Here is a 12,866-nt window from a genome sequence, read left to right as displayed (position 1 = left end):
TTCTCCGGAAGAGACTTGCCGAAAATATAATTCGAGTCTTCGATCTTTCAACGTGACGTAATTAAAGAGTAAAACGTATCGAAGTTTGAAACGTGGAAGGGCGAACGACGTTTAAAACGCGACGATTTAGAAATTGGATCCAACGACAGATTCCACGCACGAGGCTGTGTATTTAAAAACCGTTTAGAATTTGATCAGCTGAACAAACTTGGCCGTTCTTCGCCGCAAAAAATTATAAAGCACGGGAGGTGACACGGGACAGCGTGGGACACATTCGAACAAAAATTACGGAGCAAGGTCGACGAACCGTCCTGAATTCGATACGACGAATAATAAAAAATTGTTGGCTACAAACGAAATTAGGACGCGACGCCGTGGCTTGGAATAAAACGAAGCTCGAGAATAACAAGAAGAATTAACAAATTTCAAATTGAATTGTCACGAAAACGAACCTCGAAGTGGAAAGATCTTATTTTACATTTTCGATTCGTTATCGTGTATAGAATAATACCTGGCAAAGAAGTGATCAAGCGTATTTGACGAATTTTCAATTCAGGTCGATATCGAATTTTCGAAAATGATGCTCGCAGTGCAATTTTATAATTCTCTGTGGCGATTCTATCGTAAGTAGTAGCTGCCCGATATCTCATTTGTACTAGGAATTTCGATCCAAGCCCGTATAATTCAATTTCTCCACTCAATTTCGCTTCGCATCAAGATAGAACGAATGAAATTGAGAACGAAACCACGTAGTATTCGACGTCTTGCGCGTATCGAAAGACGCGACGAAACGAACGGAACGACCGTAACTCCTGTTGTCTTCTCTCCGCAGCGTACATCTATTTCGACATTTTAATTCAATTCTGTTCTATTTCGATGGATGATAAAAGCCGGGAAACTGAGCCACGGATTTAGCGCAATCAATAGCTCGCTGTGTTCGAGTATCGCGGTGTATAACTGGAAACTCGGTGGAGGAACGCGTCAAGACGATATTATAATCTAGAACTTTCGTAGAATCAAATAATCTCGAAACGAGTATCTTGCAAAATCTCTAGAAACGAGTCCGCGGACAAATCGATAACCGCGAGTATCGTTGACAGCGTCAGGTCACGATATCGCAAATACCTCGGAAATTTCGTTGAATTTCTCAAAAACCGTAGAATCTATGCGGAATGGATCGCATTAGAAAAAATATCTCTAGATTCTCTTTTGTAGCGGCGATATCCAAAGGTACAGAGGCGCGTTATAAATCGATGGAAAAAGAACACAAGAGCGAAGCGTTGCCGCGATTTGATCGCAGCCCCTTAATGGATTAAATCCATCAAACTGCGCAACCGTAGAGTTCCTCAACCGCCATAACAATTAACTCTAAAATCTCAGACGCGATCCGCTAACTGTTTCCTAGCCAATGCATCCGCCGCGTAATGCACAGTCTCGAAGCATTCGCAACGGCGGAAAGGGGTTGTAACGCGAAACGGGGCAGGGGGCGGTGGCTGCTTGGTTACGTCTTACAGGAGCCAGAGAACGAGAACGGAATACGGTACGAGAGGTATGGGAAGACATCAGTGATAGGAGGTTAGGAATTTGTAGCCGCTATTCGCGATTTCATATAGCAAACCGTACTTGTCGATCGTTGATGTACCAGGTGAGATTGGCCGCGGGTTTACTCCGTCCGGATGTGCAGTTCAAACGTAGCATATCGTCGATCCGGTATTTCCTCCTTAACCCGTGTATCGACGGCCCTTGAGAGGGTAATTCTGCGGAACAAGAGACGTCAGGTACACACGGGTCCCGGAAGTATGCGAAGCATGTTCGAAACACCGCTTTGACGTTCGACCGTTTCCTACGTGTGTGTACATACACACGTGCACGTACGTACATACATATATATATATATAACAAATATATGCATATAGATAGGACGTTGGGTGGTTTGGTTGCAGGGGCGGTGGCGAAGAGGGGACTTTTCAAGATTCCCGGATGCACCAACCAACCAACCAACCAACCAACCAACCAGTGTACTCACGTGTGCACAGATCGAGCCGATAGATCCGACCGTGTGTTCTCGCCAACGCACCAACAGCCTGCCTGCCTGATGAAAAATTCTTCTTTTATGCCTGGCAATTCGGGCTCGCGTTTCGATATCGGAATAATGCATTCGTAAGAGAGACGGCATCGTGCCGATCTCCCCTTACACAGAATTCACCGTGCCAAATGTTTCCGCGGAAGTGTTTTCGAAGCGGGATGCGTCTCGTACCTTTCGTTTCGTCTCTACACCGATGCACTTGTACGTGCGAACGTGCGTGCACCGTTATACAAGGGCCTGGTAAATTGTAATATAACGAACAGAGGTATACCTCGTCGAAAGAACCGGTATAAAGACGTGGAACAAAATTTTTCAATTATCGTTCTAGTTACCGGAGGAAATGGTTCTAGCAGGCAGTTTATATCGTTAGCTTAGGGGATTTAACGTAGGCAAACTTGGTCGGTGCGTTCTATTAGGGTAACCAAACAAAAAGTGGTACGTAAGAGGAGTAGGTCACACGAAGAAGATCATTTTATATTGTAATTAATTTTCTAATATAAAAGCTTGGTTATATTCGTGGAGTGTATCAGACCTTTTATACGAAAATCGCGCGTGTATAAATTTTCATTTTCGCATCCAACAACGATCGAGTATCTTTCTCGTTCTTAACCCCTTAACCTACAGCTACGGGCATAGCCCGTAGGTACCATGATCGGGCCAAACGTAAATATTATAGGCATAGCTCGTTGTAGGCGATCGGACCAAACGTAAATATTGCGGGCATAGCTCGTAGTACGATGATCGGGCCAAATATAATATACAACAGGGTAGTTGGTAACTGGTGGTACAAGCGGAAAGGGGGCGATTCTACGTGAGAAAAGAAGTCGAAAATGTAGAATAAAAATTTAAAAATTTAAAAATTTAAAAATTTAATAAAATAACGTCAATCGAGACAACGATCTACAGTGAGATCCGTTATAACGTACCGGACGCGTACCGAGCGAAAATTCAAAGTCGATTTTCTCGAAAACAAAGCCTCGAACGAAAAATTGTTATTCTATATTTTCGACTTCTTTTTTCGCGTAGAATCACCGCCTTTCCGCTTGTACCGCCAGTTACCAACCACCCTGTATAATATCTTGTTTAGGTTTTCGGCCCAAAATTCTCGAACGTAAATCGTAGGTTAAGGGGTTAATTACGTAGATCAAAGAGACGAGTGTTACGGCAAACACAGTACGATAATGTAACGATTATGCAGCAAGCTCCTAGGGTGCCCTGTATATAACTATAGACACGAACATACATATACGTAGCCGGATCTGAGGAGATTCGCGTGTTTCGTTTTTCCAGCCGCGGATATAACGGCACCGTTTAAGCATACGGATCCCGTGACTCTCTTTTTTTTCAGCCCCCTTATCCTACCCTTCTTTGTTTCGTATCGTTTTCGTGATTTGCGAGAGCCTCTCGAGTACTTTTTTTTCTCTTTCCCTTTCTTTTTCCTCCCGTATGCTTTTTTCTTTTTTCTCTTTTGTTATTCTGCCAGGGAGAATTCACTAGCCTCGCGATCGTCGAGGAAGGAAACGCGGGAAGAGCGCGGAGGAACTTCCCCCGGCCAGCGAGCAATGCTCGGGGCTCTGATGTAAAAGTTTTCTCTTACCGTGTGCATACGTAAGGTCTTTTTATTGTCGTTCTTCCTTCGAAATTTGGGACTTATTAAAAGTTGAAAAAAAACTGACGAGAGAGTACGGTCGTAGGATTTCATCGTTGTCGCGAGTTGGAATATTCTAAGCATTTTGTTCTCCCTGCACTCGTTCGTAATCCTCGTTAAACCGTTTCGGACACGAATATATTCTATCGCAGCTGGAGCTTTTTCTCTCGTAAGAAAATTTCGTAGTTCTCTGTCTCTTTTCCACCGCTGTCTGTTTTCCATGAAAATTCGCCACATGATTTTGCGGGTGTAAAGGTAAATGAAAAGAATAGAAAGAAGAACGGTTTGTTCGCACAGCGCGCTTTATCTTATCTCGTTTCTCGGAAACTTCCAATTTTTCGATACTTTTCTAATAAAAATAATCCGAATATAAATATCGGTTTCGAGAGTTTCGTACGAAAAATTCCTTTCCGCGAAACTTACCGCGCTATAATACGGCGAAACTTTTCTAACCAACCACGAGATCAGCGGAAATAAAGGATCGCGACAAAAATTTCTCGCCAGAGACAACGAAATCTGATTCACTGGGAAACAGCCTGCAGGCAGCGACAAAATTCAAAACGATCGCTGTTTTTCCAGTGTTCGTATAATTGTAATTCGGACGAAGCGACGGTGTCGTTTCGTGGAAAACACGGTTAATTCGATTCGAGTCCCGTTTGTGTTAACGCGGCAGGTACGAATGAATAAAACAAATTGGTTGGAGAGCGACGTTGAAATTGAATATTTATGTAGAAATATTCGCGAAAGTGGATATTTATGTAGAAAGGAATTCAATGATTCGTAACAAGATGAAATTTAGACACGCACTGTGTACATTACCGCTCAAAAGTATCTCGATACTTGTAGGTTTCCAGCAAAATCGGATAAGTAGAAGTACGATCATTTTATCTTGTGCAATCAGCATTTCTCCATAGAGAATTTTATCCTCCGATCAGCACGTAGATTCCAAGTCTTATGATTTTTAGAAACTAGAGAGAACACTACCGTCGATGCTCTTCTGTCCGAAAGATGTCCCTATTTGCTAAATTATCAGAATCAGCTGAAATATCGCGAACCAGTGTGCATTAAGTAGTCGCACAAATCGTTGCCCCGTCTTACAGCGAATAATTGAAATTTATAGTCTTTTGATTCCACTAAACGATATCAAGTACTATTTGCGATCGTTGATTCGTTATTAATTTACGTACTTTGTTTACATTTAAATGCTGTTATTGAAAATCGAGGAAAACGTTCGGATACTTATGAACCGTAACGCGTATCGTCGATCGTGTATTTCCAACCACCGTCATCGTATCTCTCGTTAATGAATCAAAAACAGATTGGTTTATGAAAATTCGATAATTTGCGCCCGCGCACGCCAAACTTCTCGTAAAGTACGCACCGTTCTCTTCTCTCTTAAGCTTCAGTCAGAGGAGAGAACGTTGCAGCTCATTAGCTTTATTTCGCATCAACCTACACACCGCTCTTGGACCGCGTTTACAACGGATCTGTTCCACGTTACTTTTACCCTCCATCGGTGTCTTAATCATATTTTCCGATACGGCAACTCTCTTTCTCTTTCTCTCTTACGTTGCTTGCAATTTAGAGACGTCTATGTTCCCCTGGCCTACAATTTTCCGGTTAACGCAGACGAGAAATTTAACGACCTCGTAAAGTGCTCGTTATACCGTAATTCTATTCGAACAAACGACAATTGCGTATAAATTAATACATCAAAATGATAACTCCGGTTGTCTGACTCTGTTCCACGCGAACAATTAAGAAAGGCCTTCTAAATACTCTGGTAATATGGAACGTCGAGATTAACAACGCTGATTTACTTCTCTATGTTTAATAAAAAGTTTCTTTCGCTTCTGCTAACCCTCCGGTTCTCACGAGTATTACACTTTTCATTCGTTCCATAAGCTATATCGATATGCTAAAGTCGTGTTAGGTCAGGCAACGTATACGAAACGTGTAATTCGTCACAGCAAGTTACGAAACATTCTCTTTCTCAATAAATATTTTCATGTTCGCAGAAGTATCATCGTCGTAACGTATCGCTTTAAATCTATGGAATCGTCTTTGTAATATACGATTTAAAATAATGAAACTTGATTTTTCAAGATTCCGTGAGAAACGTCGTTGTGACACGAGCAAGTTGGCAGGTTCCGGCTCTCGTAACTGAGATTATTATACAGGGTGGTTGGTAACCGGTGGTACAAGCGGAAAGGGGGTGATTCTACGCGAAAAAAGAAATCGAAAATATAGAATAAAAATTTAAAAATTTAAAAAATTAAAAAAATAACGCCAATCGAGACAACGATCTACAGTGAGGTCCGTTACAACGTACCGGACGCGTACCGAGCGAAAATTCAAAGTCGATTTTCTCGAAAACAAAGCCTCGAACGAAAAATTGTTATTCTATATTTTCGACTTCTTTTTTCGCGTAGAATCACCCCCTTTCCGCTTGTACCACCAGTTACCAACCACCCTGTATAATACAGGAAATTTTGATCGTTTTTATCCATACTGATGCAGTATTAAAAAGTTAAAACCTAGTTTCGAAAAATTTCTTTCGAGACGCGCACGGGCTTCGAACAAGCTTCGAACTTTTCAATTTTAATTTCCATAACGCAAATTGCGTGGAAGATGATCGGTTCAACGCCTGTTTCAATATGTTAATTCACCATACCGTCGATAGGATAATTAATTTCATCGCTCTTTCGATCGCTTTTACCGAAGCGATTTATTTTCTTAGAAAATGTATTTTCACGTTTCTCTGTTCCGTTTGATCAACCTTGCGGTTACGGTTTCGAGAAAAAGGTAAATTAAAAAATGATATATCTGGCATTTGCATCGCCGTATGAAACTGATCGGAAATTAAATTGTTCGTAACTTGAAAAATAACTCTAAAATCACACGAATGTGTGAAATTCTTTCCCACCACGTACGCTTTAACATCCTACACGATAGATTCATATAGAATTCACTATAATAATATTTGTTTGATATTTGAGTTTTTATATGCATTACGCGAACACACTGCATACTGATACAATACCGATATTGTAATTTTATCGTGTCCTTGTTTTACCTCGTTCGCTTTTTATCGTCGAGTTATGCTTCTTTGTTGCTTTCCACAATAGCGAAATACGATAGAAAATATAGAATTTTTAACAAACATAGGACAAATATTTTTCGTTTATACGAAACCAAACTCTTTGAAAATCTTCCACTGTCTATCTATGTAAGAATAAAGATTGCTCGAATTTATATCGCATCACATTTTGCGTTATGGAAATTAAAGTTGAAAAGCTCGAAGCTAGTTCGAAGTCTTAAGCGTTTCGAAACAAGTTTTTCTAAACTAGCCTTTAACTTATATCGCATCATATATGAGTAAAAAATGATGAAAATTCCCTGTATTATATAATAATCTCAGTTACGAGAACCGGAGGGTTAAACTCCAATCGAGTCGTTTAATATTTGTTCGGAAACAAATTAAACACGTTCCCCTTGTTACTCTCCTAATTACATCGTTTAACAAGTTTCCGTTTCCAGCAACTCGACGGAGGCACGAGATGATAACCGAAACCGTCCTTTTGCCTCCATACGAAACGTATCGTCAAACGAAAGCGAAGGAACGCTCCTTAAATTTACATTCGGCGACACTCGCGATACACAGGAGGAACCTGTTCAACCCTTTCGCGATTGAAACTTCGTTACTCCGCGCTCTCCAATTTGTCGCTCGACGAGCTGCCAAGTGTTGACAAACGTTCTCCGCCCACATACCGAAATTCTCTTGCCAAATCTTTAGAAGAAAATAAAATTACCAAAGAAGGAAGAAGAAGAGACGAAAAACGAAGCGACTGAAACGTCGACGTACTTCGTACTTCGAGGCATTTACAAAGAACGAAGTTAATCCGAGGAATGGTTGGCAACTTGTTACACTTTCTAACAATTATTATCTGATTTGAAATCTGTACGAAGACTTTAGGCGTTCGTACGACTGCGTTAACCGAAGAGTTAGCTAAAGAGAGCGAATCGCTGCAGATTCTATGGGTCTCGTGCAACTTTAAGTAGATCTCGGTATGGCGAAAGGTCGAATCGTCGAACGACCTGTTTCTCTTAATTAGTTGGTAAACGTGGACTGGCGATTTTTGTACAGTATTACAGCAAAAGGATCCGAGAATGCACGCAATACGAAGACAGCACGTAAAATAATCAAAGCGAACTGTATGATAATGTTTTCCATTATACTCCGCGTGCAAAACAATTTTCTACCGGGCTTCTACGTTTTTAATTACACTCTGAGAACCGTACGAATTTGCATAAAAATTCGTTGCAAGATACAAACAAGGTGTACGCGAGTTTAGCCCCGATGTATGGTTTCGTACAGGTTCCTCGTATTTACGAACGACGGCGTAAACTCGCTCCGCCAGTGGCGAATCGCGCAGCAAGTTTGAAAAGAGGGCGAGGCGAGGGGCAGAGGGTTGAAAAAGAAGAGTAGGAAAACGTAACCCCGGGGTGGCTTCATTCCCTGGGCGCCTAAGACACCTAATTCCCGTTCATTCCGCCGCGTGTACCCGCAGTATTATCTTCGGCTCGGTCCACAGCGATTCGCGTAAGCCTTTAAGTCCACCGAGCCGGTGGCTGGCATTAATTCGCAGTTCGAAAGTGCGCTCGCAAGCCAACACAGCTTCGGCTATGTACACGTGCACGTGTACATATGTACACACGACCGAACCTTTCGGTTCTATGTGCCGCTTATGGCGGCTCGTAAAGTAAAGCAGCTGGAGTCTTTGACCGGAGGGTTAATAAACACGTTCTCTTACCGACTATGTTCATGGTGCCTTGGACGCAGGCCGTCTGGAACGAAGGAGCATCCGCGGACACTTCGCAACTGTAGACGCCCGCTGCGTCCAGTTCCAGGTTCGTCAGGGCAACCCGGGTCGAGTTGCTTTCGCTTTTCTGCAACAGACAGGATCGTCGTAGTCAGTCGTGTATTGCGACGGTCGTTCCTTTCGCTTAACCCTCGCGAGCAGTCGCCATTCGCTCTTCTATTCGGAGGTCTTTTCAGAGGATTTTCTTCTTTTTCTTCGAGCTCGTCGATGTACGACGCAACAGGAAGAGGAGGTTCGGTAATAGGGAAAAGGGCGGACATAGTCTCGAAGAAGCGTTAGGTGTATCGCGAGATCTTTTCGTGGATGGGGGAATTTTCTTTTTTTTTTTTTTTTTTTTTTTTGTAGATTAGAGATCGTTGTCCAGATACGTAGACGTATTCTTGTCCAAGCCAGATTAGAAACTCTTCTGGTTATCGCGACTCTGTTTCTGTTTGCAACGGGGAATAAAGGTGCAAATAGCGCGAAGAACGTGGAGATGTATTCTTCTTCGAGTTAAAAGGGGCTAATTCCGATAGAAGGAAGACTTTTTTTCTCAGTTTAGGGATTGAAGATTAGACAGGGACGAACGTTCGAAGAATACGCAGTTATATTATGTTCGTAAAATTTCCCTAACAAAGTACAAATTGTTCGTTTTGGCCGCTGTGCCAGTTGTAGCGTTAAAACAATCCTCACGCTCATTCGTAAAAACAAAACGTTTCCGTTCTGTAAGTGGTTTAAGGTTTTCGCATAGTACTGTAATTACTGCATTTGTTTAGTGCAATTTCAGTTCCATTAGAAGTTGAAAACAAAAGACACGGGCGAATAATTAATCCGTGCGAACGTTGCACACAGCTAGGACTCGAAGATAAACGAAAAATGTACAACGTCACCGGATGTGTTAAACATCGTTTCGAATCGGTTGTACAAGGTTAACGTTAAACGAATGTCCGTCAGACATGTTCGTCCCGAAGGTCGAAATATGTCAGCATTTGATTTCTATTCATTTGGATTTGTCACGTTTGGACAAGTCGGATGGTGCAGGTGCGCAACAGAGCCGAACAATGACGGCAAATGTCTTTTGTTTCCATTGTCGTTTATGAAGCCTATTGTCCACCGCCATTTACCGGAATATTCCAGAACAACTCTGCTTTCTTTCATCTATTTCTCCTTTTAGGAAAACACCGATGCCAATTTTACGTTCAATTGATATCAACGAAGGAATCATCGACGTTCCATCGCCATCGTTCGATCCTTTGTTTTATCGCTTGATTCGAAACTACGCGACGATTCAAGAGCGACAAACTGCGCAACGAACGTAGTACGAGAGAATCTCCAGCAATTTGTCACACACACCCACACACATACCCACACACACCTCTGAATACTTATATTTAAACATTGATATCTATTCCCTGGAAAAAGTTGAAAGCGCGCATCTTTCTTCCGGTCGAAAATTTTCCATCGAAAATCCACAACATCTTCGCGTCGAAGAAACAATTATTTCCCGCATCGTTCGTTCGGCATTCTTCGTCGTTCGATTACGCCGTCGAATGATTGATCCGTACCACGATGCTACGTCACCGCTCCATCCGTCATCCAACAGCGCACGAGGAAAAGTTTCAAGTTCCTACACTGTGACTAGTCTTTTGTCACAACCAGTCCTGCATCTTCGATGCCTATGAATCGGCTCTGACAATCGAGGATTTATGACTCTACCTGTCCATGCACCAGCAACCTGTGCCACGGCATGGAAAAAACTCGACGCAACAAAAAAAGAGAGAGAGAGAGAGAGAGAGAGACAAAGAAGAAAAAAAAACGAACATCGAAGAATGACCGCGCGAGCATCGATCAATCGACCGGAAGACAAAGGGTGATGGTCAGCTCGTCGCATTGTTTCGTCGCAGAATCGAGCCACGAGAGAGCATTTCTACGACGAGGAAGACGAGTCGAGCTCGGCGGACCGTACAAACGCCTCCTTGCGATATCGATTGCGAGGGCCACTCGATGTCACCCTCGCCGACCGCACGTTGGCTTTTCGCGCAGTTTACGAGCGACATTACGACTCCGTAACGACGCTCCGACGGCTGGTTACGCGAAATTTCGCGACACCTCGCGATTTATTCGCGCGTAGGCTTGTCCCCGCGGCGGGAATTCGCCCGAGGTAAATGGCGATGGGATCGGCGAACGCGGTTTCCCTCGGATTTACTGGAGCTGATAAAAAATCCGACGCTGACTAGCCGCATGTTTATGGCGTGGCGACATTTCGCTGCTGCACCTATTCGTTGTGGCTTTCGAAAGGAGTGCGCAGCACCGATGACTATACCTTCGTAACAGGCAATTTTTGCCTGCTCGTAAAACACGCTTTAATTAATTACTGTCTTTCTTTAGATTTCGGCCTGGGACAACGGGGGTTGATAATTTGGATGGTCGTTTTTCCAAGATCGAGTCGTTACATCATGGAGTGCATAGAATAGAGCGAGCTACTAGAGAGGTGTTTGCAGAGGATATTTTCTAATAAAATACCACGGAGCATATGTTTTTAATCTAACGTGTGTTCTTTGGTAAATAAATTATGGCCTCGATGTCGGCCTGGTAAAAGGATCGGTGGAACAAAATGGTAAAAATTGTGCAAATTCTTTCGCTGCAAATAAAAAAAAGAAAATGAAATAACATTCTCTCGCTTTGTTGACAAATAACAAAGTGGCGTGGAGGGCTGTCCTATTTTCGTTAAACGTAACGTTTACGTTGCTTGTATCGAACTGATACAAAGGATGGTCGACGATTAATACAACGGAGAAACTCGAATCGATCAATCGCTAGAATCTTAACAACCTTCGTTCGAAGAAATTTTGTAAAAATAAACATCGCCCAAAAAAAAAATAAATAAATAAATAAATAAATAAATAAATAAAGCAACGTATAATATACTATTTGGCTAAAAAATAAGCGAACTGCGCTTTTCGTACATCATTTCCAAAATGACGTGCATATGTAAACACGATATTGCTTATGGAATCACTTAACGGCCAGCTTGACGCGCGCAGGTGTCGTAATAAAATATAGTAGCGCGGTGTTAAAGCAAATAAAAGATTTTTAAAAAATACAGACACGCGAATGTGTAGCTTCTACGTTACACGGCACGCTGCAGAGGATTAAAATGTATTTGTTCAGTTAGTGGAACCGTTGTAAGCTGGCGTATAGTTTGTTCGGAAGTTTGAAACGGTACTGAGGGGAAGTAATATTCGTTTTTCCGTTTCGAAATGGCGAGAGCAACCCCCCTTGTTTGTGGAAGACTGACAGGTTGGAAGATTGAATTTCCCCGATGGTTTTATTTCAATTTTAAAAAATTACATCGATTTTTATCTACTCCCGAAAATAGATAGATTTCATAAGGGTTGATTCGATCTTCAAATGGACGAATGCCAACTCGTCGGTGGTTAGTCCATGCGATCTTCCTCTTTTTTCTTTTTCTTTTTCTTTTTTTCGTGTATTTAACTTTAAAGAAGCGTAATGTACGCTCGCATGAAAGGTGTTTCATCTTTTTGTTCCAGCTTTTACGAATACACTCGATCGTCAAATATTCATTTCCGCGTTTGGCGGAAAACGATGGCTACGAAAATTAACGCTACAAATTAAATTAACTTTGCTGCTCTCTCAACGGGAATTGCGCTTACCACTTGGTATTCTACTTCTGTCAAGAAACGAGGGAATTCCGATGTTAATTCGCCGTGGCGAGAAAACCACGAAAAATTTTCATTCGGACTAGGCAAATGGAGAATCGCGATACGTTAAACATCTACGTTACACGCTATTTGCGCAAACACTTCGCAATTCGTTCGATATTTATTATTAGAGCTGTCAAATCCGACAAATCCGATAAAATGACAGGATCTCGATTTTTATTTTTGGACTTATGAAAATTCATTTTTACTTCTACTTAGATAGAATCGTGATTAAGTTATCGCGATATATTTCACTATTAAATTCGTTAGATTCGCCAGAATGACAGAATTCAGATTTTTCTATATTTTTCCGTTAACTTTTGACATTAATTTTTATTACGGCGCTGGTATAGTTGTAAAATAGAAAATGTACGCGGCACAAACGAACAGGAGAAGACTTTTTACTTCGAGCGAAATTTAAATTTCACGATGCACCTTTTTCATGCAAGGCTTTATTTTCGAAAACAAACACTTGGAAATCTTTTTCGAGCATACGTACGTTTATCGTGAAGCGACTTTTTCACCATGGACAAATATACTCCTACACA

General features: G+C 41.8%; 1 protein-coding gene across 1 annotated transcript in view; it reads right to left on the bottom strand.

The window, feature by feature from the left end:
* The window catches only part of LOC138179208 (cell adhesion molecule 3-like), a 42,148-nt gene that overhangs the window by 8,304 nt on the left and 20,978 nt on the right, over nt 1–12,866 (bottom strand). Inside the window, exons 3-4 of the mRNA XM_069111768.1 lie at nt 8,549–8,684; nt 1,624–1,757 (exon numbers count right to left, since the gene is read on the bottom strand). Of these exons, the coding sequence (XP_068967869.1) occupies nt 1,624–1,757; nt 8,549–8,684 (270 nt within the window). The remainder of the gene's footprint in view (nt 1–1,623; nt 1,758–8,548; nt 8,685–12,866) is intronic.

This window comes from Bombus flavifrons, chromosome 4 (assembly GCF_040668555.2).
Source record: "Bombus flavifrons isolate JBK064 chromosome 4, iyBomFlav1_principal, whole genome shotgun sequence".
Classification (NCBI taxonomy): Eukaryota; Metazoa; Arthropoda; class Insecta; order Hymenoptera; family Apidae; genus Bombus; species Bombus flavifrons.
Note: the sequence above shows the minus strand (reverse complement) of the source record. Positions and strands in the feature narration are given on the sequence as shown.